Source organism: Tachyglossus aculeatus, chromosome 2 (genome assembly GCF_015852505.1).
Source record: "Tachyglossus aculeatus isolate mTacAcu1 chromosome 2, mTacAcu1.pri, whole genome shotgun sequence".
Classification (NCBI taxonomy): Eukaryota; Metazoa; Chordata; class Mammalia; order Monotremata; family Tachyglossidae; genus Tachyglossus; species Tachyglossus aculeatus.
This window is the reverse complement of record NC_052067.1, coordinates 66,020,890-66,048,122: the sequence shown is the minus strand read 5'-3', so window position 1 is coordinate 66,048,122 and position 27,233 is coordinate 66,020,890. Positions and strand designations below refer to the sequence as shown.

General features: G+C 44.4%; 1 protein-coding gene across 1 annotated transcript in view; it reads right to left on the bottom strand.

The window, feature by feature from the left end:
• LOC119941778 (keratinocyte proline-rich protein-like) overlaps positions 1-11,864 on the bottom strand; it is a 41,675-nt gene extending 29,811 nt beyond the window's left edge. Inside the window, exons 1-4 of the mRNA XM_038762270.1 lie at positions 11,832-11,864; positions 9,630-9,715; positions 9,433-9,548; positions 8,357-8,522 (exon numbers count right to left, since the gene is read on the bottom strand). Coding sequence (XP_038618198.1) covers positions 8,357-8,522; positions 9,433-9,548; positions 9,630-9,715; positions 11,832-11,864 — 401 coding nt within the window. The remainder of the gene's footprint in view (positions 1-8,356; positions 8,523-9,432; positions 9,549-9,629; positions 9,716-11,831) is intronic.
• Between the last annotated feature and the right edge of the window lie 15,369 nt (positions 11,865-27,233).

The following is a 27,233-nucleotide window of genomic DNA, read 5'->3' as shown; positions in this document are numbered from 1 at the left end:
GTGACACTTGAGAAACTGCTTCGATAATCTTCTAAGAAGTTTTTCAGTTTCCCTTTTCTTCTCAAAGTAATCAGAAAAACTTTTTACCTTTCACTTTCTTCAGCTTATCTGATTCTCCTCTGTTACTAATAATTTCTTTAATGTCAGAAATTTATCAGTGTCTAATAAAATTCAGTTCTCTCTATTCAGCAAAACTATTTCATTGTTTTGGTTAACTACCCTCACTAACCATTTATAGAAGTTAAATCCTTTCAATGCCCCTCCTGATTCCTCCCTCCATAACCCACGCAGAGCTATTTCTCAAGAGGAGGGTCTCCTACCTGTTCTTAAAATCTGCCCCTTCTACCTGTGGCTAGACCCCTCCCCTTTCTCACCTCTTAATAAACATTCACTCCCACCCTATTTCCAAGGCTAGTATTCCCCTGTTGTAGTTTCCCAAATGCTTGGTACATTGCTTTCCACACAGTAAGCCCTCAATATATGACTGACTAAATGAATGAATGAAAGTCTGTTGGGATGGCCCATATAATGATGTCGTTCATTCATTCATTCAATCGTATTTATTGAGCGCTTACTGTGTGCAAAGCACTGTACTAAGCCCTTGGAAAGTACAAGTTGGCAACATATAGAGACGGTCCCTACCCAACAACGGGCTCACAGTCTACATTCATTCATTCATTCTACATATTTATTGAGCGCTTACTGTGTGCAGTACATCAAGAGTAGGACTCTATGGACTCAATGCAGAAAGTCTTCCCACACCCTCTGACCAGTGTTAACTGATTGACAGGCAAAGTCAAATTTCCATGTCCCCCTCCCTTAGCATGGATGGATAATGACAGACTACATGAGGGAGACTAATAATTATTGTAATTTGCTAATCACTTACTATGTGTCAGGCACTGTTCTAAGCACTGTAAGATTGAGGGGGGGTGGGTGGTGTAGCTGGGAACGGGACTACTTTCTCAATCTACTACAATCCAGTTTTCACCCTGACACTCTATTGAGGCCACGGTTAACTTCTCTTATACCTAGTTGCCTCTTCTTCAACTAGATGCCAGCTTGTATTCTCTTCTCCAAAATGAATTGCTAGTTATACCCTGACTCAGCTCTCCCATCTCAGTGACTCCTCCTTCCATTCCCCTTGCTTAAAATTTGTCCTTTCCCCACATCACAGTCACGAGGTTCATCTAAATTCCACCTCTTTGTAAAGTCTTCCATGATAAACCTCTACTCTAAACAAATCAAGCCATCCTTAATTCCACTGTGGTCTTCAGGTGTGAATGTATTCACATGCATTTGTTTGTGTTTGCAGATTGTAAGCTCTTCATGGGCAGGGAACGTGTTTACCAACTTTGTGTTGCACTCTTCCAAGTATTTAGTACAGTGCTCTGCACACATTAAGCACTCAGATACCATTGCTTGATTGATAGGTGCACTTCAATTGCATGTTCATTTTCTTGTTGGCTTGATTTTCCCACTAGGTTGTACATTGCTTGAGAGCCAGCACTCTCTATACGTCTCTAAATTCCTCATGCCCCTAGCAAAATACTTTGTATCATGTACAGACCCAGCAAATGTTACCAATGAAAATATGGGAAAGAGAAAACTCACCCAAAGATGAAATCTGTTGGAAACCAAAATCTTGTCTTCATGATCTTCACCCAAAACTTTTCAGTACTTTCAAACTGCACTGTGATTAAAAAGAGAAGCAGTGTGGGATAATGGATAGAGCACAGGCCTCAGAGTCAGAAGGACCTAGGTTCTAATTCCAACTCCTCCATTTGTCTCCTTTGAGATGGTGGCCAAGCGTCCCAAGGTCAAGCAGGGTACCCACCATCTCAAGGTCAAATGCTATCTCGTGACTGTCCGAGATAGCAAAGTGGAACTCGGAAGTGCGGGTGGGACACTGCCCTTACAACCGGAACCGCTAAATTGACAGCCCAGGCAAAGAATACAGAATGTGCCCCTCACTCCCATGTCAATCAATCAATCAATCAATCAATCATATTTATTGAGCACTTGCTGTGTGCAGAGCACTGTACTAAGCGCTTGGGAAGTACAAGTTGGCAACATATAGAGACAGTCCCTACCCAACAGTGGGCTCACAGTCTAAAATCGAATAAATTATGAAGGAAGTGGGGAGGGCAGAGATCAGACAGGTGGAGGTGGGAAGCTGGAACGGCCTGGGGACACATGGAATATAGATCTGTGGCCTCTGACCTCCTGGGTTGCGGATCAAGATTTGCAGCAGCCAGCTGTGTGTCACCTCTGCCCGGAATGTGGGATTCCCACTCAGTCTGCACCAAATGAGGATCCGCGGGATGGATGAGTGTCTCGCTGAACACTCATGGGGCTGAAAACTAGGTTGCTTTTCCAAGTGTGTGTAATGCATAAAAGGATTCCTCCCGAGTAGGAAGTATGAGAAGCAGTGTGGCTTAGTGGAAACAGCCCGGGCTTGGGAGTCCAAGGTTGTGGATTCTAATCCTGCCTCCGCCACTTGTCTGCTGTGCGACCCTGGGCAAGTCACTTAACTTCGCTGGGCCTCAGTTACCTCATCTGTAAAATGGGGATTAAAAGTGTGAGCCCCTTCTCCCCCTTCTAGACTGTGAGCCCACTGTCGGGTAGGGACTGTCTCTATATGTTGCCAACTTGTACTTCCCAAGCGCTTAGTACAGTGCTCTGCACACAGCAAGTGCTCAATAAATATGATTGATTGATTGATTGATTGTGGGACAACCTAATTACCCTGTATCTACCCCAGCACTTAGAACAGTGCTTGGCACATAGTAAGCGCTTAATACCATTATTATTATTCTTATCATTACTAGGTTTTTGGGAGCGAGGTGCTTTGCCATGTGTGAGCCAGGCATAAATGGATTCCTCCCAGATGGGAAGCATTCCTGGGTGGGAGTTAGCTGTTTCGCCACACGCAAGTAATACATAACAACTCTTTCCGATGGGGAAGATTCAATATAATTAAATTATCATATTCCTCCAGAAAGGGAAGTTCAATTTGTCAAGTACAAAATAATGGAATAATTATAACCTTCTCAAAAGGGAAGTTCACTTTGCCACGCAGAATCAGTGTTTTTTTAAACTCGGCTTTTCTGACCTGGGTCTCACTCTCCTGGCCCTGATTCCTGAACCCTTTTAGACTGTGAGCCCACTGTTGGGTAGGGACTGTCTCTATATGTTGCCAATTTGTACTTCCCAAGTGCTTAGTACAGTGCTCTGCACATAGTAAGCACTCAATAAATACGATTGATGATGAACCCGTCCCCTGGCGATGGGTGGCACTTTCCTGGGCTCTGCCAACATGACTGCTTCTGTTCCAGACCTGACACCAGAGAAGCAGTGTGGCCTAGTAGATAGAGCCCAGGCCTAGGAGTCAGAAGGACCTGGGTTCTAATCTCGGCTCCGCCACATATCTGTTGTGTGGCCTTGGGTATGTCTCTTAACTTCTCTGGACCTCACTTCCCTTATCCATAAAATGGGGATTAATAGCGTGAGCCCAATGTGGGACAGGGACTGTGTCCAATCTAATCAACTTGTATGTACTCCAGTGCTTAGAACAGTCCTTGGCACATAGTAATTGCTTAAAAAGTTCCATAATTATTGTTATTATTACACCAGCGGCATCACCCACCGCCTCCATGTGTCTAGTCAGTATTTTCTTTTCCTTTGGGTTTTACGAAGCCAAGTCCCACCTAAAGAGTCTGCAGCTCTCCTTCCCTGGCCAGCAAGGAGGCACCAGAAGTGTGACCCAGGCTACGTGAAGCTTGCCAAGTGGAAGGAGATGAACCAGCGACTGCACGGGCCCCGGAGAAACCTTCCCCCAACCCGCTGTTCACCTGGTTTTGGGTCCAGGTTGCCAGCCCCAAAGAGGGCCCAAGTAGTCTTGACAGCAGCACGGCATAGTAGATAGAGCACGATCCTTTGAGTCAGAAGGTCTTGGGCTCGAGTCCCAGTTCTGTCACGTCTGCTAGGTGACCTTGGGCAAGTCACTTCACTTCTCTGTGCCTCAGTTACTTCATCTGAAAAATGGAGATTGAGACTGTGAGCCCCACATGGGACAGGAGCTGTGTCTAACCTTATTTGCTTATATCTACCCCAGTGCTTCACACAGAGCTTGGTACATAGTAAGCGCTCAACAAATACCACAGGTGTTCATATTATTGTACCCAGAAATGCGAAGGCAGCCAGAACCCAGAAGCTATGTTTTAGGAGTTGACTGGTTCTCCTTAAAGAGCTATGGGTGAGAGAGAGCTGCCAAGGGGGCTCTCACCTCACATAATAATAATAATAATAATGATAATGGTATTTGTTAAGCGCTTACTATGTGCAAAGCACTGTTCTAAGCACTGGGCACTGTTCTCCCCAAGTAATAATAATAATAATGATGATGGCATTTCTTAAGCACTTACTATGTGCAAAGCACTGTTCTAAGCGCTGGGGAGGTTACAAGGTGATCAGGTTGTCCCACGGGGGGCTCACAGTTTTTAATCCCCATTTTTCAGATGAGGGAACTGAGGCCCAAAGAAGTGAAGTGACTTGCCCAAAGTCACACAGCTGACACAGTTGGCGGAGCTGGGATTTGAATCAATCAATCAATCAATCAATCGTATTTATTCAGCGCTTACTATGTGCGTACAGCGCTTGGGAAGTACAAATTGGCAACATATAGAGACAGTCCCTACCCAACAGTGGGTTCACAGTCTAAAAGGGGGAGACAGAGAACAAAACCAAACATACTAACAAAATAAAATAAATAGAAATAGAATAGATATGTACAAGTAAAATAAATAAATAAATAAATAGACTAATAAATATGTACAAACATATATACATATATACAGGTGCTGTGGGGAAGGGAAAGAGGTAAAATGGGGGGGATGGAGGGGGGACGAGGGGGAGAGGAAGGAAGGGGCTCAGGCTGGGAAGGCCTCTTGGAGGAGTTGAGCTCTCAGCAGGGCCTTGAAGGGAGGAAGAGAGCTAGCTTGGCGGATGGGCAGAGGGAGGGCATTCCAGGCCCGGGGGATGCCGTGGGCCGGGGGTCGATGGCGGGAAAGGCGAGAACGAGGTACGGTGAGGAGATTAGCGGCAGAGGAGCAGAGGGTGCGGGCTGGGCAGTAGAAGGAGAGAAGGGAGGTGAGGTAGGAGGGGGCGAGGTGATGGACAGCCTTGAAGCCCAGGGTGAGGAGTTTCTGCCTGATGCACAGATTGATTGGTAGCCACTGGAGATTTTTGAGGAGGGGAGTAATATGCCCAGAGCGTTTCTGGACAAAGATAATCAGGGCAGCAGCATGAAGTACGGATTGAAGTGGAGAGAGACACGAGGATGGGAGATCAGAGAGAAGGCTGGTGCAGTAGTCCAGACGGGATAGGATGAGAGTTTGAATGAGCAGGGTACCGGTATGGATGGAGAGGAAAGGGCGGATCTTGGCAATGTTGCGCAGCTGAGACCAGCAGGTTTTGGTGACGGCTTGGATGTGAGGGGTGAATGAAAGAGCGGAGTCGAGGATGACACCAAGGTTGCGGGCTTGTGAGACGGGAAGGATGGTAATGCCGTCAACAGAGAACAGCCACGCTGCTTCTGTAGATAGATAGATAGTAGAGAGAGCATGGGCCTGGCAGGCCAAAAGTTTTGGGCTCAAGTCCCAGTTCTGTCACTTGTCTGCTATGTGACCTTGGGCGTGGCTCAGTGGAAAGAACCCGGCCTTTGGAGTCAGAGGTCATGGGTTCAAATCCCGGCTCTGCCAATTGCCAGCTGTGTGACTTTGGGCAATTCACTTAACTTCTCTGGGCCTCAGTTATCTCATCTGTAAAATGGGGATTAAGACTGTGAGCCCCCCATGGGACAACCTGATCACAGTGTAACCTCCCCGGCACGTAGAACAGTGCTTTGCACACAGTAAGCGCTTAACAAATGCCATTATTATTATTATTATTATTATTCTTAAGTGCTGACTATGAGCCCGGCACTGTTCTAAGCACTGGGGTAGATATAAAGTAATCAGGTTGAACAGAGTCCTCAGTGGGGCTCACAGTCTTAGTTCCCATTTTCCATTTGAGATAACTAAGACACAGAGAAGTGAAATGATTTGGCCAAGGTCACACAGCTGACAAGTAGCAGAGCTAGGTTTAGAACTCAGGTCCTCTTGACTCCCAGGCTATAATGCTTTAATATTATTATTATTATTATTATTATTATTATTATTATTATTATTATTATTACCCAGATACTCGAAGTTAGGCGGAACCCAGAAGCTATGTTTTAGGAGTTGACTGGTTCTCCTTAAAGAGCTATGGGTGAGGGGGAGTTGCCAAGGGAGCTCTCACCTCACATCTCCCCAGTTAGCCCAAGTGGTTTGTTTAAGGTCAGATGGGGGCAAGGTCTCTGCGTGGAACAGGGGTGCTTGTAGTGCTGCCCTTGGATTTGGTCAGCTGAGTCAATGCAGCTTTGTCTGAGGGGCAAATTTGCCTACCCCCATCTCTGTCTCTCTTCTACATCCCGTACTGGTGGGCCTGGGAGGTTGGGACCATTTTGGCAGGAAACATGAGCATTGCTCCCACCACGGGAATGAAGGAATTGCTGAGACTGAGAAGGAAGTGAGCTCACAGTCTTAATCCCCATTTTATAGGTGAGGGAAGGAAGGGAGACACAGAAAAGTTAAGAGAATTGCTCAAGGCCACACAGCAGGTACAGCAGGGATTTGTTAAGCAATTCCGTGCCAGGCACTGTTCTAAGTGCTGGGGTAGCTACAAAATAATCAGGTTGGACAGAGTCCCTGTCCCCAATTCATTCATTCAATCGTTTTTATTGAGCCCTTACTGTGTGCAGAGCACTGTACTAAGTGCTTGGGAAGTACAAGTTGGCAACATATAGAGATGGTCCCTACCCAACAACGGGCTCACAGTCTACAAAACAAAACATATTAACAAAACAAAATAAATAGAATAGTAAATATGTACAAGTAAAATAAATAGAGTAATAAATCTGTACAAACATATATACAGGTGCTGTGGGGAGGGGAAGGAGGTAGGGCCGGGGGGGGATGGGGAAGGGGAGAGGAAGGAGGGGGCTCAGTCTGGGAGCCAATATGGCTCACATTTTTAATCCCCATTTTAGAGATGAGGTAACTGAGGCACAGAGAAGTGTAGATATTTGTCCAAGGTCACATAGCAGACTGAGAAGTAAGTGAGCATGGAAGAGTTTGAGTCGTGCTGTGTCCTGGAATGGTTTCCCTAGCAGCTATCACGGTGGCTGTTCTCTGCCAGCAGACTGCCTGCTGAGGTTGAGAAGCCAGGCTTAGCTCTGGCTTCCTTTCCATCTGGCCGAGAGCTCACGCCCTTGGATGCAACAGGAAGAGGATGTCCTGTGCTTCCCTGCCCTACATATGCTCTAAAACAGTTTGCGCTTACCCAAACTGTGCCTGGGAGAAGCTGATGACTTTAGCATCAGCCTGCTATACCAACAGAAATCTGTTCAAAGGGAGACAGCCAAGTACAGCCAAGCACAGCCAAGTGCTGGGTGAAGAGCAAAGTGTGAACAGGCAGAAGTCCCTTTGGGTGGCCTTTTGTGGCCACCCACCTTTTAATTTTGTCCTGCTTTTTATTTCCCTCTCCTCTTCTGCCTCCAGTGCTATTTTTGTATGTGCAATTCTCCCAGTAGGATTGCTTAGGAATGATGTGTCACCCTCTGCTTTGACACTTTTGCTAAAGAACTAGCATATTTTTTGTTTGTTTTGTTTGTTTGAAAGGGTCTGGGTGGAGTGCTTTGGCATTTCTGTTAAATAAACATTTAAACTCCTGGACAACTTGTTCGCAGTGTGAGAACAGGGATCCTTTCTCCCTCTTAAGATTCAGCTCCTTTTCTTTTTATTGTCGTAATCATTTCTGCGGCTCCTTGTTTTGCCACCGTCTTACAGAGGAAAAGGGGCATGCTTCCTGTGCCCATTATCTTGCTCTTAATAGTTTATCCCAAGTAATAATGCATTCAGTGCTTTTCACACAGTAAGTGCTCAATAAATACGATTGAATGAATTATATTCCTAGCTTGGGCAGTGGCTAGCAAATGGAAGGCAATCTGCTACACGTCAAAACTCACCTGTTCTGGGCAGCAGCAGCCCGGGAGAGAGTCGAGGGCAGAGACCCAAGTTTACCATGCAAAAGGAAGAAATGGTAAACCACTTTCGGATTTTTCGACTGTGAGCCCACTCTTCAAGACTGTGAGCCCACTGTTGGGTAGGGACTGTCTCTATATGTTGCCAACTTGTACTTCCCAAGCACTTAGTACAGTGCTCTGCACACAGTAAGCGCTCAATAAATACGATTGATTGATTGATTGATTTACCAAGAAAACCCTAAGGATACACTGCCTGCACGATTGCAGATGGAGGTGGGGCATTCTGGGAAAGATGGGTCCACGGCGCTGCTATGGGTCGGAGATGACTTGACAGCATAAGACAAATAATGCCTTGGATTTACGTAGAATTTTTTTCTTCCAAAGAGTTCAGTGCCTTCAGGGAAAGCAGGGCTGACTGAGGGTTAGCCTCTCTTGACCCAACATTTACACTATAGTCTAGGAAAGCATTCGATCACCTTGCCCCCACCTACTTCACCTCACTACTCTCTTACTACAACCCAGACCGCACACTTCACTCCTCTGGCTTTCTCACTGTACCTCAATCTCGTTGATCTCACCGCAGATCTCTGGCCCATGTCCTGCAACACCCTCCATTCTTATATTCGACAGAAAATTACTCTCCCTCCACTTCAAAGCCTTATTGAAGGCACATCTCCTCCAAGAGGCCTTACCAGACTAAGCCCCCCTTTCCTCTTCTCTCACTCCCTCTACATCGCCCTGACTTGCTCCTTTTATTCGGGGAATAAAAGGGAATCAGCGAATAACAGCAGCGAAAAAGGGAATAACACGGGGAAGCAGCGTGGCTCAGTGGAAAGAGCATGGGCTTTGGAGTCAAAGGTCAGGGGTTCAAATCCCGGCTCCGCCACTTGTCAGCTGTGTGACTTTGGGCAAGTCACTTAACTTCTCTGGGCCTCAGTTTCCTCATCTGTAAAATGGGGATGAAGACTGTGAGCCCCCCATGGGACCACCTGATCACCTTGTAACCTCTCCAGCACTTAGAACAGTGCTTTGCACATAGTAAGCACTTAATAAATGCCACTATTATTATTATTATTATTTATTCATCCCCCCTCCCAGCCTCACAGCACTTATGTGCATATCTAATTTATTTATTTATATTAATATCTGTCTCCCTCTCTAGACTGCAAACTCACTGTGGGCAGGAAATGTATCTGTTATACTGTTTTGATGTCTTCTCCCAAGGACTTAATACAGTGCTTTGCACACAGTAAGGGCTCAATAAATATGATTGAATGAATGAATGAGAGTCAGAGATGCCGTACGGCTGTTTCTTTTCATCAGGGAGACAAACATGCTGATCATTAAACCTTTTGAAACGTTGATAAAACAAGAGAAACCAAATTCCATTTGTTCCACACCTCTTCCGTGGCTTAGGGAGCTGTAAGGAATAACAAGTGCCATTGGAAATTTCCCTCACATGGATAGGTGCAAAGTAAATGGAAGCAGAAAGTACCTTTACTGGCAGGAATTGATGTCACTAGCCATGTCATAAGGACACATAGCATCCTCTAGGGCCCTCGGTTCTTGTTCGAGAAAGATGACTTCCTCAAAAAGAAAATTCTGCCAGATCAAAATCTCAGCTCTGCCACTTGTCTGCTGCATGACCTTAGACAAGTCACTTCACTTCTCTGTGCCTCAGTTACCCCATCTGTAAAACAGGGATAGCGGCTGTAGGCCCCAAGTGGGACAGGGACTATGTCCAACCCGATTTGCTTATCAATCAATCAATCAATCGTATTTATTGAGCGCTTACTGTGTGCAGAGCACTGTACTAAGCGCTTGGGAAGTACAAGTTGGCAACATATAGAGACAGTCCCTACCCAACAGTGGGCCCCAGTGCTTAGTACAGTGCCTGGCACACACTATACAAATACATGCATACAAATACCATCATTATTATTAAAAACTAAAGCACGGCAACAGGAGAACAAGAGAGGTAACAAGATACCAAGTTAGCTAAGCTGATAACTCTCAAGGGTCCTAAAAATGGGAAACTCTTAAAACATGGAATCTTCACTAAATCACTTGAGAAGACTAAAAAAAACAGTGTGGTTATATAGGAATGAGACTAGGAAAGCAAAGTGGCTCAGTGGAAAGAGCATGGGCTTTGGAGTCAGAGGTCATGGGTTCAAATCCCGGCTCCACCAATTGTCAGCTGTGTGACTTTGGACAAGTCACTTAACTTCTCTGTGCCTCAGTTCCCTATCTGTAAAATGGGGATTAAGACTGTGAGTCCTCCATGGGACAACCTGATCACCTTGTAACCTCCCCAGGGCTTAGAAGAGTGCTTTGCACATAGTACGTGCTTAATAAATGCCATCATCATCATCATCATCATCAAATAGCACCAGTCAGTAAAAGGAATTTAAAAAGCGACAGTAGGCATAAGGGAACGGAGAAAATATCAACCTTCCTCCCAGCAGACAAGAAGAGAAAGCCAATAAAAATGTCTGAAGAGGTATTAAGAGTGTGAGCCCCATGTGGGACAAGGACTGTGTCCAACCTGACTATGTTGTATCTACCTCAGTGCTTAGAACAGTTCATGGCACATAGCATATAGCATAGCACATAGTAAGGAAGCAGCATGGCCTAGTGGCCAGAGCATGGACTTGGGAGTCAGAGGTCATGGGTTCTAATCCCGACTCCACCACGTGTCTGCTGTGTGACGTTGGGCAAGTCACTTAACTTCTTTGGGCCTCAGTTACCTCATCTGGAAAATGGGGATTAAGACTGTGATCCCCACGTGGGACAACCTAATTACTTTGTATCCCCCCCAGGGCTTAGAACAGTGCTTTGCACATAGTAAGTAATTAACAAATGCCATCATTATTATTATTATGGGCTTGGGAATCAGAAGCTGTTGGATTCTAATCCCAGCTCCACCATTTGCCTGTTGTGTGACCTTGGGTATGTCACTTAACTGCTCTGGGCCTCAGTATCCTCATCTGTAAAATGGGAATTAAGACTGTGAGTTCCATTTGGAACAGGGACTGTGTCCAACTTGATTATCCCGTATCTACCCCAGCGCTTACAACAGGGCTTTGCACACAGGAAGCGCTTAACAAATACCATCATTAGTAGTAGTAGTAAGCACTTAAATACCATAATTGTTATTATTATTAGAGGATTTTTTCTTTTGACTTCTGTTACTAAAAAAAGATAATAGTAATGATGGTATTTGTTAGAGAAGCAGCGTGGCTCAGTGGAAACAGCATGGGCTTTGGAGTCAGAGGTCATGGGTTCAAATCCTGACTCCACCAATTCTCAGCTGTGTGACTCTGGGCAAGTCACTTAACTTCTCTGTGCCTCAGTTGCCTAACCTGTAAAATGGGGATTAAGACTGTGAGCCCCATGTGGGACAACTTGATTACCTTGTATCTACCCCAGCGCCTAGAACAGTGCTTTGCACATAGTAAGCACTTAATAAATGCCATCATTATTATTATTATTAAGTACTTACTATGTGCCAAACACTGAACTAAGCACTGGAGTAGATACAAGGCAATCAAGTTGGACACCGTCCCTGTCCGATATAAGGCTCCTAGGGAATAGCTGTCCAGGACAAATTCTACTCAGCGTGGAAGCTGGGAAAGCCAAACTAGGAAGATGTGGCTTAAGGTATTTAATTCAACAGAGCCCGATATTCCACATCCTACTGTACATCTGGAATTAACAGGTGTTTCTGCATAGTCATCGGCTGCTATTTTTGTGAACAAAGGGGAGACAGGCAAAGTCCCTTAAAATTGGAAAAGGTCACCAATTGTGTCTACCTTTATTAAAGGGAAAAAGGGAGACTATTTTTTCACCGTTACCTAGAAAGATAGTAGAACAAATTATCAAACTTTTAATCTGCAACCACACAGGAGAACATCGAGGTCTTAAGCAGCGTGGCTCAGTGGAAAGATCCCGGGCTTTGGTCATGGGTTCAAATCCCGGCTCCGTCACTTGTCAGCTGTGTGACTTTGGGCAAGTCACTTCACTTCTCTGTGCCTCAGTTACTTCATCTGTAAAATAGGGATTAAGACTGTGAGCCCCACGTGGGACAACTTGCTTACCTTATATCCACCCCAGCGCTTAGAACAGTGCTTTGCACATAGTAAACGCTTAATAAATGCCATTATTATTATTATTGTTAAAGAGCCATGAATATGACGTGTTAATCAGATCATGACAGAAATATCCAATGATGGTGATCGGCCATGTAGACAAGGTAGAAGCAATCGTTAGGGGCTTCAGTAGCCTCTTAATTCCATACTGTGTGACATTCTCTTAGACACATTGAGAAAATACTGCCTTGATCATATTACTGTTGGGTAGAAACTAATCTTCAGTATCAAAATAGGGGTAGATAGTGAGTGACTTTTCCACAGGAATCAATCCTGGACCCAATTTTATTCTCCAGCGCTTAGAATAGTGCTTTGCACATAGTAAGCGTTTAACAAATGCCAATTATTATTATTATTTAATATTTATTATTCACTTAGAGGATTCAAGAGCATGCTCATCCAGTTTTTAAATGGTACTAAATAGGGTGAGATTGCCGATCCTATGGAAGATGAGTGGAATTCCAAGTGACTGAAAACCATCGGGAAAATGTGTTTTTTTTTAAATGGTATTCATGAAGTGCTTAATACGTGCTAGGCATGGTACTAAGTGCTGGGATAGATACAAGACAATCAGGTCGGACTCAATGCATGTCCCACATGGGGCTCACAGTCTTAATCCCCATTTTGCAGGTGAGGTAACTAACTGAGACATGGAGAAGTTAAGAGAATTACCCAAGGCCACCCAGCAGACAAGAGGTTTTTGGTTTTTTTAATGGTATTTATTAAGCAGTGTGGCTCAGTGGAAAGGGCATGGGCTTGGGAGTCAGAGGTCATGGGTTCAAATCCCGGCTCCGCCACTTGTCAGCTGTGTGACTTTGGGCAAGTCACTTAACTTCTCTGTGCCTCAGTTACCTCATCTGTAAAACGGGGATTAAGAGTGTGAGCCCCATGTGGGACAACCTGTTCACCTTGTAACCTCCCCAGCACTTAGCACCATGCTTTGCACACAGTAAGCGCTTAACAAATGCCATTATTATTATTATTATTAAGTGCTGACTATGAGGCCGGCACTGTTCTAAGCATTGGGGTAGATATAAAGTAATCAGATTGAACACAGTCCTCAGTGGGGCTCACAGTCTTAATTCCCATTTTCCACTTGAGATAACTAAGACAAAGAGAATTGAAGTGATTTGGCCAAGGTCACACAGCAGACAAGTAGCAGAGCCAAGTTTAGAACCCAGGGCCTCTTGATTCCCAGGCCCATGCTGTAGCTATTAGACTACACCGCTTCTTCCCGTCTAGCAGATTCCCTAAGGGTTAGACCAACTCCAGCTTGCTTATCTTCCAGTGACCTTTCCCTCTGCAGGTTTGGGGAGGAGAAGAGGTAGAAATGTGGTTAGAACCCAGGTTCTCTGACTCTCATTTCTGTGCACTTTCTGCTAGGCCAAGCTGTTTCTTTCCAAAATAGATTGAAACTGAGGAAGGACCAGAAGGGATGCAAAGTATAGGGTGAAAAAAGATGAGCTAGGAACTAGGGGAGACAAAAAAAGTGCTGGAGGATCATAGTTGAGGGAATGTCGATGCCATAGAGGGTTTTTAAAGTCATGCTTTTGAGATGTCTCAACAGGTATCTGACCAGAAAGATCTGGGAAGTAATCATTCCGCTATAGTGTACATTGTGTCTGGTTTTGGTCACCAAGGAACGTAGAGACACTGGGGCGAATCGAGAGAAAAGTGATGATACAAACAACTAAAGGTAAGAAAGTGGACGCTATGAACAAAGGTTAAAGGGGCTGGAGCTATTTAGCCCTGAGAAAGAAAAGCAGTGATTTAATAATTTGCCAATGATTACTTTTATAGGAAGACCGTGAACAAAGTTTCATGTCCCCAGGGGACTGAACAAGAGAAAATTGTAGTTGAATGTAAAGACTATCTCCCCTACTTCAGGTCTATCTGAATTGAAAATTTTGGAATGGATACCCAATGGGTGTTATGGAGTCTCCAGTCTTGGAGTTCTTTTACAGAATAGTAGATTACCATCTGGCAGGATTTAGGAGAAGCGGTGTGGCCTAGTGGACAGAGCATGGACCTGAGATCTAGGTGCTAATCCCTGCACTGCCATTTATCTGCTGTGTGACCTCAGGCAAGTTGTTTCACTTGGATAGAGCACAGACTGGGAGTCAGATGAACTGGGTGCTAACCCTGGCATTCGTTCATTCATTCAATCGTATTTATTGAGCGCTTACTGTGTGCAGAGCACTGTACTAAGCGCTTGGGAAGTACAAGTTGGCAACATATAGAGATGGTCCCTACCCAACAACGGGCTCACAGTCTAGAAGGGGGAGACAGACAACTAAACAACACATAATATGAGAGTAAAATAAATAGAATAGTAAATATGTACAAGTAAAATGAATAGAGTAATAAATCTGTACAAATATATATATACAGGTGCTGTGGGGAGGGAAACGAGGTAGGGCGGGAGGATGGGGAGGGGGAGAGGAAGGAGGGGGCTCAGTCTGGAGGAGGGGGCTCAGTCTGGCATGTCACTTGTCTGCTGTATGGTTTTGGGCAAGTCGCTTCTCTGTGCCTCATTTACCTTACTGTGAAATGGGGATTAAGACTGTGAGCCTCATGAGGGACATGGAATGTTTCCAACCTGATTAGCTCATATCTAACCCAGCTCTTAGTACAGTGCCTGGGTTAGACTGTGAGCCCACTGTTGGGTAGGGACTGTCTCTATATGTTGCCAACTTGTACTTCCCAAGCGCTTAGTACAGTGCTCTGCACACAGTAAGCGCTCAATAAATATGATTGATTGATTGATTGATTGATTGCCTGGCACATAGCAAAATGCTTTAAAAAAAGTAAGCCATATCAAGGGAACGATTGAGAAGTCCGTCAGCCCCTGTCTACATGGTACAGAGCCTAAGCCACAGATCGAGTAAAGACCAGAATGTGTTCTCTGGACTCTGACACTTCCTCCATGGCTGCCATTTAATAACAATGACAATAAATATGGTATTTGTTAAGTGCTTACTATGTGCCAAGCACTGTTCTAAGCTCTGGGGTAGATACAACGCAATCAGGCTGGACACAGTCCGGGTCCCATGAGGGGCTCACAGTCTTTATACTCATTTTCCAGATGAAGTAACTGAGGACCAGAGAAGTTTCCAACTTGTACTTCCCAAGCGCTTAGTACAGTGCTCTGCACACAGTAAGCGCTTAATAAATACGATTGATTGATTGATTGATTGACTTAGTGGAGATGAAGGCCCAGGGAGTAAAGCCGGCGCAGTAGGAGCAAATGGCCACCAGGTGGCGGTAGAGAAGCGCGGCCGCCCAGAATCACCATCTGGAAGAGAAGCAGCGCCGCCTGGTGGCTAGATCCCGAGACTGCGCGTCAGAAAAGCGGCCACTTGTCTGCTGGGTGACCTTGGGCAAGTCATTTCACGTCTCTGAGCCTCAATCATACATCAATCGTATTTATTGAGCGCTTACTGTGTGCAGAGCACTGTACTAAGCGCTTGGGAAGTACAAGCTGGCAACATATAGAGACAGTCTCTACCCAACAGTGGGCTCACAGTCTAGAAGGGGGAGACAGAGAACAAAACCAAACATACTAACAAAATAAAATAAATAGAATAGATATGTGCAAGTAAAGTAAATAAATAAATAGAGTAATTAATATGTACAAACATATATACATATTATATTTATTATTTTTATATTTTTATTATATCTTTATTATTATATTTATTATATTCATATTTATGTATTGGAGAAGCAGCGTGGTTCAGTGGAAAGAGCCTGGGCTTTGGAGTCCAAGGTTGTGGGTTCAAATCCCAGCTCCACCACTTGTCAGCTGTGTGGCTTTGGGCAAGTCACTTCACTTCTCTGGGCCTCAGTTACCTCATTTGTAAAATGGGGATTAAGATTGTGAGCCCCCTATGGGGCAAACTTGTAACCTCCCCAGAGCTTAGAACAGTGTTTTGCACATAGTAAGCGCTTAATAAATGCCATCATTATTATTATTACATATATACAGGTGCTGTGGGGAAGGGAAGGAGGTAAGCCTCAGTTACCTCACCTCTAGAATGGGGTTTCAGACTGTGAGCCCCATGTGGGACAACCTGATTACCTTGAACCTACCCCACTGCTTAGAACAGTGCTTGGAATATCTAATCCCCGCTCTGCCACTTAATAATAATAATAATGACATTTATTAAACGCCTGCTATGTGCAAAGCACTGATCTAAGCACTGGGGAGGTTACAAGTTGATCAGGTTGTCCCACGGGGGGGCTCACAGTCTTAATCCCCATTTTACAGATGAGGTACTAAGGCACAGAGAAGTTAATAATAATGATGATGGTACTTGTAAAGCGCTTACTACGTGCAAAGTTAAGTCACACAGCTGACAATTGGCAGAGCTGGGGTTTGAACCCTTGACCTCTGACTCCAAAGCCCATGCTCTTTCCACTGAGCCACGCTGCTTCACACTTCATCATCACTTCATCATCATCAATCCTATTTATTGAGCGCTTACTGTGTGCAGAGCACTGTACTAAGCACTTGGGAAGTACAAGTTGGCAACATATAGAGACAGTCCCTACCCAACAGTGGGCTCACAGTCTGTCAGCTGTGTGACTTTAGGCAAGTCGCTTAACTTCTCCGTGCCGCAGTTCCCTCATCTGTAAAATGGGGATTAAGACTGTGAGCCCCACGTGGGACAACCTTGATTACCTTGTATCCCCCCAGTTGCTTAGAACAGTGCTTGGCACATAGTAAGAGCTTAACAAATACCAACATTATTATTATTATTATATTGAAAGCGCTTATCAAATGCCGTCATCATCAGCTGGGGGCCGGGGGGAGCAGGGATAAGTCTCAGTCGGACACTGTAGCAGTCAGCTACATCTGTTTGTAGGGGATGGGAAGACGAGTGTTTGCCCCATGCTAAGCTGTCTGTTCCCTCTCAGGGTCACCCCCGGAGTGTTTCCAGTGCTCTACTAGTCTCGACTAGTAGACTGTGAGCCCACTATTGGGTAGGGACTGTCTCTATATGTTGCCAAATTGTACTTCCCAAGCGCTTAGTACAGTGCTCTGCACACAGTAATCGCTCAATAAATACGATTGATGATGATGATGATGATGATGACTATGGGAGGGAGAATCAAGCAGAGGCCTATCCATTCCATTTCTAGCTTGGGCAGTGGCTGGTGAATGGAAGGTAATCTGCTATAAATCAAAACTCTCCTGGGCTGGGCAGCAACGGCATGGGAGAGAGTTGTGAGTGGGGACTCAAGTTTGCTGCATACAAGAAGGCAATGGTAAACCACCCTGAACATCTTCTGTGGCCTGGGGTTGTCTCTGACCCCTCCTAGACCCACCCATCCCCTTTCTGTATAGTCCAAGAAAAGCTTTTCTTCCCCAAGACACTGTCAATTCATAAAAATGGTTAATTTCCAATCTCAAACCTGATGGGGTTCCTTTGTCCCCTCTCCTTTCTGTATATTCCAAGAAAAACATTTTTTCTCCCAAATACTGTAAATTCCTAAAAATTGTTCAATTCGAATCTCAGACCTGATGGTCTTCCTTTGTGTGTGGACTGGGTCTTTATGTGGTTCAAAGAAAGAATAATAATAATATAATGATAGTGATTGTGGTATTGGTTAAGCACTTACTTTGGTGCCAAGCATCTTTTACGCATAAATCAGGTTGGACACAGTCCCTATTCACGTGGGGCTGACCCCAGGCAAATGCCTCTGGATGTCTTCTGTGACATGGGATTGTGTCTGACCCCTCCTAGACCCACCCCTTCCCTTTGTGTATAGTCCAAGAAAATCATTTCTTCCCCAGAACACTGTTAACCCATAAAAATGGTTAAAATACAATCTCAAACCTGATGGTCTTCCTCTGTGCATGGATTGGATTTTTGTGTTTGTTTCAAGAGATGGTGCATGCACAGGTTAATCAAGACAAGACTAAGATGACTAAGAAACTCCTCCTTGAACAAGGAAAAGTGAAGGTGACAGCCCTGCCTGAGGGTTTTACATTAAGTAGATGGGTGGGACCTCCTGAGCCAGCAAAAGGTGTGACAGTTCCTTGGGAAAAGTGGAGTGGTGATCTTCTGGTCCCCCCCTTGCTCAGAATTTTTTTCTCTGCCAGCTCCCAGGAAACCTGGTGTGCCCCAAATCCAGAATGAAATTTTCCAAGATAGAGTGTCTTGGATTAATAGACCAAGGATAAGACAACAAAAATCATACATCGTTGCACTACTGACTTCCAAACCGCGGCTTTCCACCAATACATATCCCTAGCCCACCCCACATACACATCTGTAATCCCTCTTACCAACTTCTAAGTGAACATAAAGCTCAGAATTTGTGTTTATATTAGTGAGAAACTCATCCAAATCCTTTTGAGATTAAATTCTTATCAAGGAATGCACGTAACTCTTTTATAATAAAAAAATCCTGCTAGTCTTGTACCAGTATGGGGTGCCCAACCACTAGGCTTCAGTCAGTCAGCCTCCACGTGGAAATGGGTACTTGAGATTCATTCATTCATTCAGTCGTATTTATTGAGCGCTTACTGTGTACAGAGCACTGGACTGAACGCTTGGAAAGTACAATTCGGCAACAGATAGTGAATTCGGGACCAGCCTCAGGGAGAGAATTCATCAATATCCTGAGACCAAAATATCAGTTAATAATGATGGCTTCTGTGAAGCGCTTACTATGTGCCAAGCACTGTTCTAAATGCTGGGGTGGATACAAGGTAATCAGGTTGTCCCACATGGGGCTCACGGTCTTAATCGCCATTTTATAGATGAGGTAACTGAGACCCAGAGAAGTTAAGTGACTCGCCCAAAGTCACACAGCAGACAAGCAGTGGGATTAGAACCCATGACCTCTGACTCCCAAACCTGTGCTCTTTCCACTGAGCCACACTGCTTCTCTTAATCAATCAATATTATTTATTGAGCCCTTACTGTCTTCAGAACACTGTACTAAGTGCTTGGGACAGTGACAATACAACAGAGTTGGTAGCCATATAATAATAATAATGGTAGTATTTGTTAAGCACTTACTATGTGCTAAGCACTGTTCCAAGCGCTGGGGTAGCTACCAGGTCATCAGGTTGTCCCACGTGGGGCTCACAGTCTTCATCCCCATTTTACAGATGAGGCAACTGAGGCCCCTTCCTTCCTCTCCCCCTCGTCCCCCTCTCCATCCCCCACATCTTACCTCCTTCCCTTCCCCACAGCACCTGTATATATGTATATATGTATATATGTTTGTACATATTTATTACTCTATTTATTTTACTTGTACCTATCTATTCTATTTTTTATTTTGTTAATATGTTTGGTTTTGTTCTCCGTCTCCCCCATCTAGACTGTGAGCCCACTGTTGGGTAGGGACCGTCTCTACATGTTGCCAGCTTGTACTTCCCAAGCGCTTAGTACAGTGCTCTGCACACAGTAAGCGCTCAATAAATACGATTGATTGATTGATTGATTGATCCAAAGTCCCGCAGCTGATAAGTGGGGGAGTGAGGATTAGAACCCACCACCTCTGGCTCCCAAGCCCGTGCTCTTTCCACTAAGCCACACGGCTTCTCTTTTTCGGCCACCCTGAAGCTTACGGTCTAGATCACAGTCTAGAGGGGGAGACAGACATTAATATAAATAAATATATATTAAGCGCTTAATAAATAAATATTAATATAAATAAATATAAATAAGTAAACTATGGATATGTACAGAGTGCTGTGGAGCTGAGGGTGGGGTACAGATGCAAGTGCAGAGGTGACATAGAGGGGAGAAATGGTTGGAGATAATCGGGGAAGGAATCTTGAAGGAGATGTGATTTTAATAAGGCTCTGAAGGTGAGAGTGGTGATCTGCAGTATATAGGAGGCAAGGGAGGTCCAGATCAGAGGGGGGATGTAGGAAAGAGTTTTGCGGTGAGATAGATGACATCGAGGCACAGTGAGCAAGCTGATGTTAGAGGAGTGAAGTGTGTGGGCTGAACTGTAATAGGAAAGCAGTGAGGTAAGGTAGGAGGGGGCACGCTGATTGAATGCTTTAAAGAAGATGCCTAGGGGTTTCCGTTTAATAAATAATAATAATAATAATAATGGCATTTGTTAAGCACTTACTATGTGCAGAGCACTGTTCTAAGCACGGGGGGGGGATACAAGGTGATCAGGTTGTCCCACGTGGGGCTCATAGTCTTAATCCCCATTTTACAGATGAGATAACTGAGGCTCAGAGAAGTTGACTTGCCCAAGGTCACACAGCAGACATGTGGCGGAGCTGGGATTCGAACCCATGACCTCTGACTCCAAAGCCCGGGCTCTTTCCACTGAGCCACGCTGCTTCTAATGCGGAGGTAGATGGGCAACCACTGGAGGTTTTGGAGGAGTGGGGTGACATGCATTGAGATTTTTTAAGAAAAATTATCTGCGTATCAAAGTGAAGAATGGACTGGAGACAGGAGATCTTATTGATTGATCCTTATTATCATTATTATTATCACTACTAGTCAATCTTATTGATAGATCTCTTCCTCCCTTTAAAGCCCTACTGAGAGCTCACCTCCTCCAGGAGGCCTTCCCGGACTCAGCCCCCTTTTTCCTCTCCTTCTCCCCATCTCCCCCGCCCTACCTCCTTCCCCTCCCCACAGCACTTGTGTATACATATTTTTATAGATTTATTACTCTATTTATTTTACTTGTACATATTTACTATTCTATGTATTTTGTTAATGTTGTGCATCTAGCTTTGCACAAAGTAAGCACTTAACAAATGCTGTTATTATCATTTAATATTTAATTCATTCATTCATTCAATTATATTTATTAAGCACTCACTGTGTGCAGAGCATTGTACTAAGCTCTAGGGAGAATATACTGAAACAATGAATGGACACATTCCCTGCCCAAAACAAGCTTACAGTCTAGAGGGAATAATTTTGGTAATTGTAATTAATAATAATAATAATGATGGTATTTGTTAAGTGCTTACTATGTGCCAAGCACTGTTTGAAACACTGTGGTAGATATAAATTAATCAGGTTGGACACAGTACCTGTCCCACACGGGGCTCAGACTCTTAATCCCCAGTTTACAGATGAGGGAACTGAGGCACAGAGAAATGAAGTGACTAGACCAAAGTCACACAGCAGATATATTACGGAGCTGGGATTAGAACCCAGGTCCTGCGGCTCCCAGGCCCATGTTCTACCCACTAAGCTATGGTGCCACATTACTTGTTTCTGTATTGGCTTCTTCTCCTAGACTCTAAGCTTCTTATGGGCAGGAACATACAAATTAATCAATCAATCAATCAATCAATCGTATTTATTGAGCACTTACTGTGTGCAGAGCACTGTACTAAGCGCTTGGGAAGTACAAGTTGGCAACACATAGAGACAGTCCCTACCCAACAGCGGGCTCGCAGTCTAGAAGGGGGAGACAGAGAACAAAACCAAACATACTAACAAAATAAAATAAATAGAATAGATATGTACAAGATAAATAAATGAATAAATAGAGTAATAAATATGTACAAACATATATACATATATATATATATACAAAAAACATCCACTGAAGACCCACAAGAAGATTTCCAATGACCAGGGAGACTTCTGTGATGTCACATGCGATATATCGGACGTGCAATATAACATAATGACATCATAGGTATCATTTTATGTCAATCAATCAATCAATCGTATTTATTGAGTGCTGACTGTGTGCAGAGCACTGTACTAAGCGCTTGGGAAGTACAAGTTGGCAACACATAGAGACAGTCCCTACCCAACAGTGGGCTCACAGTCTAAAAGAGGGAGACAGAGAACAAAACCTAACATACTAACAAAATAAAATAAATAGAATAGATATGTACAAGTAAAATAAATAAATAAATAAATAAATACATGGCTGCGTGTCAGTACACGAAGAGCCCCCCTAACCTAGAATGTTACTCCAGGGGAACTTCTGAACCCCCACTTGATCCATACTGCCTTAGTTCTTCTCCCAAGTCCATGTCAAATAGGTTAAGTAAAAATACCAGACATAAAGGTATCTGGGAACATGTCTGTACTGGACAGGGGTAGATCAGCTGATGTTGGAAGACTGATTGATCGGTCACCTTTTGCCTGAAGCAGATCCTTCCATCAAACAGAAAGTCTTATAACAGCCAATCTTGCGCCCTATAATGAGGGGCAGGAAGCAGCCAGCCACAGGTTAAAGTTTCTGCCTGCAGCCATGGCACAAAGGAAGAGAACCAGCATGGCTTAGTGGAAAGAGCAGGAGTCTGGGAGTCAGAGGACCTGGGTGATAATTCTGACTTTTCTGCTGTGTGACCATGGGCAAGTCACTTAACTTCTCTGTGCTGCATTTCCCTCATCTGCAAAGTGGGGATTCAGCACCTGTTCTCCCTTCTACTAAAATTGACAGCCCATAGGGGACCGGATTACCTTGTATCTACCCCAGCATTTAGTACTGTGCTGGGTACATAGTAAGCACTTAACAACTACCAAAAATCTTCTCAAAAATCTCCAGTGGTTGTCAGTCAACCTACGAATAAAGCAAAAACTCCTCACTCTCAGCTTCAAGGCTCTCCATCACCTCGCCCCCTCCTATCTCACCTCCCTTCTCTCCTTCTACAGCCCAGCCTGCACCCTCCACTCCTCTTCCACTAACCTCCTCACTGTGCCTCGTTCTCACCTGTCCCGCCATCGACCCCCGGCCCACGTCCTTCCCCTGGCCTGGAACGCCCTCCCTCCACACATCCGCCAAGCTAGCTCTATTCCTCCCTTCAAAGCCCTACTGAGATCTCACCTCCTCCAGGAGGCCTACCCAGACTGAGCCCCCTTTTTCCTCCCCTCCCCTCCCTTCCCCATCGCCCCCTCAACCCTACCTCCTTTCCCTCCCCACAGCATTTGTATATATTTGTACGTATTTATTACTCTATTTATTTTACTTGTACATATTTACTTCTCTATTTTATTAATGATGTGTATATAGCTATAATTCTACTTATTCTGATGGTTTTGACACCTGTCTACATGTTTTGTTTTGTTGTCTGTCTCCCCCTTCTAGACTCTGAGCCTGTTGCTGGGTAGGGACTGTCTCTATATGTTACCGACTTGTACTTCCCAAGCGCTTAGTACAGTGCTCTGCACACAGTAAGCACTCAATAAATATGATTGAATGAATGAATGAATGAATGAATACCACAATTATTATCTGAGAAGCAGTGTGACCTAATGGGCTTGGGTGTTAGAAAGACCTGGGTTCTGTTTCTGGCTCTGCCATTTGTCTGCTGGGTGAGCTTGGTCAAGTCACTTTACTTCTTTGGGTCTCTGTTACCTTATCTGTAAAATGGGGATAAAAATTGTAAATCCGTGTAGGACATGGTCTGTGTCCAAACTGATTAGCTTGTATCTACCCCAGCACTTAGTAGAGTACCTGGCATATAGTAAGTGCTTAACAAATACCATAAAATAAAAATATACAAGTTCTCTTCAGGTGGCAGCCTACGATCCTGGGACTCTTTCTTCTGCAGACATATTGTCACTTTCAAAGGACTTTATTTGGTGTACACCAGGTGTACACTAGAAATTTAGAACAGTGCTTTGTACATAGTAAGCGCTTAACAAATACCATTATAAAAAAAATTCAGACCGAAATTTCCTCTCATTTCCAATCAAACTACATAGATTTTCTTAACAAACGGCCTCTTACTCCATTTTCTCCTTCAGGGTCACTCAAATCTTTGGTTCTAGGTTAAGTTCTGAATTCTGCCCTGCAGGGTGGATCTCTGGATCTCAGAAATGGCCAGGGAGCAAAAAAGGGAAAGAGGAAACACAGAGCACCTGTGTGAAATGAAGGAGTCAATGGGAAGCTGAGGCTTCAGGGCTGGTGGAGAAGCTGAGGGTCAGACCCTGGGGGAGGTCATTCTCCTCAACAGTAGGATTAGGACAGGCAGTGTGGCTTAGTGGAAAGAGTACAGGCCTGAGAGTCAGAGAACCTGGGTTCTAATCACGCCTCCTCCACTTGGGCAAGTCAATTTTCTGTGCCTCAGTTCCCTCATCTGTAAAATGAGCCCCGTGTGGGATAGGTACTGTGTCCAACCTTAGCATCTTATATTTACCCCAGTGCTTAGCCTGGCATTTACATAGTAAATTCTTAACAAATACCATCAAAAAAAGTAGCCAAACAAGTTGAGTGACTTAATAGTCTCTGATTTGCGTGTTCTCTGAAACCTCATCGGGCTTCCAGGTTCTACAGCAAAAGGCAAAACACTAATGCAGAGCTCCTTTAAAGTACACAAGAATGCCCCTTCCACAGGGAAAAACGACCCTATTCACCCTGCACCCTGATTCCCAGAAGCTATTTTGAAAAGAAATTACCTTTTAGAAATTAAATTTTCCTTACACCAGTACTTAGTATGGGCCCTGGAACATGAGCGCTTAACAAGTAACACATATTTACTGTGAGAGAAGCAGCGTGGCTCAGTGGAAAGAGCACGGGCTTTGGAGTCAGAGTTCATGGGTTCAAATCCCGGCTCCGCCAATTTTCGGCTGTGTGACTTTGGGCAAGTCACTTAACTTCTCTGTGCCTCGGTACCTTATCTGTAAAATGGGGATTAAGACTGTGAGCCCCCCGTGGGGCAACCTGATCACCTTGTAACCTCCTCAGCACTTAGAACAGTGCTTTGCACATAGTAAACACTTAATAAATGCCATTATTATTATTATTACATATTCAACCCACATATTCAATTTCTCACTAAATCCTGTTGGTCCCAACTTCACAACATTGTTAAAATCTGCCCTTTCCTCTCCATCTAAATTACTACCATGTTAATACAATCACTCATCCTAGCCTGCCTGGATTACTTCATCAGCCTCTTTGCTGACCTCCCACCCTCCTGTATCTCCCCACTCCATACTTCACTCTGCTGCCCAGATTATTTTCCTACAAATATGCTCAGGACATTTCCACTTCTCAAGAAACTCCAGTGATTGCCGATCCACCTCAGCATCAAACAAAAACTCTTCACCATTGGCTTTAAAGCACTTCATCACCTTGCCCCCTTATTCAGTTGTATTTATTGAGCGCTTACTGTGTTCAGAGCACTGTATTAAGCACTTGGGAAGTACAAGTTGGTAACATATAGAGACGGTCCCTACCCACTAGCGGGCTCACAGTTTAGAACGGGGAGACAGACAACAAAACAACACATATTAACAAAATAAAATAAATGGAATAGTAAATATGTACAGGTAGAAATCTATGAAAGGATTTATGGAGCTTGCAATTTGAGATTAATTCTGCCTCTTTTATAAGGGCAAAGATGGCCACCCAACAGCATTCACTTTAGGAGCATGTGGAACTACTTTTAAAATACAAGCAGAAACTGAACTGGGTGAGGAACGGTCTTTGGACTGGGACAATTGATTCCTGAAAACCACATCCTAAACCAAAATGGTTTAAGTTAGAACTAACTTGCTCATAGAAACAGTGTTAGACATAGGGATTGGCCCATGAACCCAGATTGGATACTGCACTACTACGAAACTTGCCCAGAACTGCATATTCAATTATAGATGAGTAACAGAACTTGGCTACCATATCAGACTCCTTGATGACTTCCCTGCTGCCTGTCTTTCTCCACTTCAGCCCATAATTTCATTCATTCATTCAATCAATCAGATTTATTGAGCGCTTACTCCTACCTCACCTCACTACTCTCCTGCTGCAACCCAGCCCACACACTTTAACCTCTCACTGTGCCTTGATCTCGTCTGTTTCACCACTGACCCCTCGCTCACATCCTGCCTTTGGCCTGGAACACCCTCCCTTCTCAAATCCAACAGACAATTACTCTCCCTGCATTCATTCTTTCAATCGTATTTATTGAGCGCTTACCGTGTGCAGAGCACTGTACTAAGCGCTTGGGAAGTACGAGTCGGCAACATATAGAGACGGTCCCTACCCAACAACGGGCTCACAGTCTAGAAGGGGGAGACAGACAACAAAATAAAACATGTAGACAGGTGTCAAAACCATCAGAATAAATAGAATTACAGCTATGTGCACATCATTAACAAAATAGAGTAATAAATATATACAAGTAAAATAAATAGAATAATAAGTACAAATATATACAAGTGCTGTGGGGAGGGGAAGAGGGTAGGGCGGGGGGGGGTGGGGAGGAGGAGAGGAAAAAGGGGGCTCACTCTGGGAAGGTCTCCTGGAGGAGGTGAGCTCTCAGTAGGGCTTTGAAGGGAAGAAGAGAGCTAATTTGGCAGATGTGTGGAGGGAGGACATTCCAGGACAGGGGAAGGACGAGGGCCAGGGGATGACGGTGGGACAGGGGAGAACAAGGCCCAGTGAGGAGGTTAGCAGCAGAGGAGCGGAGGGTGCAGGCTGGGCTGTAGAAGGAGAGAAGGGAGATGAGGTAGGAGGGGGCGAGGTGATGGACAGCCTTGAAGCTGAGAGTGAGGAGTTTTTGCTTGCCTTATTGAAAGCTCATCTCCTCCAAGAGGCCTTCCCTGACTAAAGCCTCTTTCCACTTCTCCTACTCCCTCCTGTGTTGCTCTGACTTGCTGCCTTCATTCAACCCCCCTCCCAGACCTACAGCACTTATGTACATATTTGTAATTTATTTATTCATATTAATTTCTGTCTTTCCCCCTCTGGACTGTAAGTTCATTGTGGGCAGGTAATGTGTTCATTTGTTGTTGTACTGTACTCTCCCAAGCTCGTAGTTGAGTGCTCTGCACACAGTAAGCGCTCAATAGATATGATTGAATGAATAAACCACAATTACGATTATTATTACTATAGGTGCCTGGGACTCAGTGTGACCTAGTGGACAGAGCATGGGCCTGGGAGTTAGAAGGATCTGGGTTCTAATCTTGGCTCCTCCACTTGTCTGCTGTGTGACTTTGGGTGAATCACTTCACTTCTCTGGGTCCCAGTTACTTCAT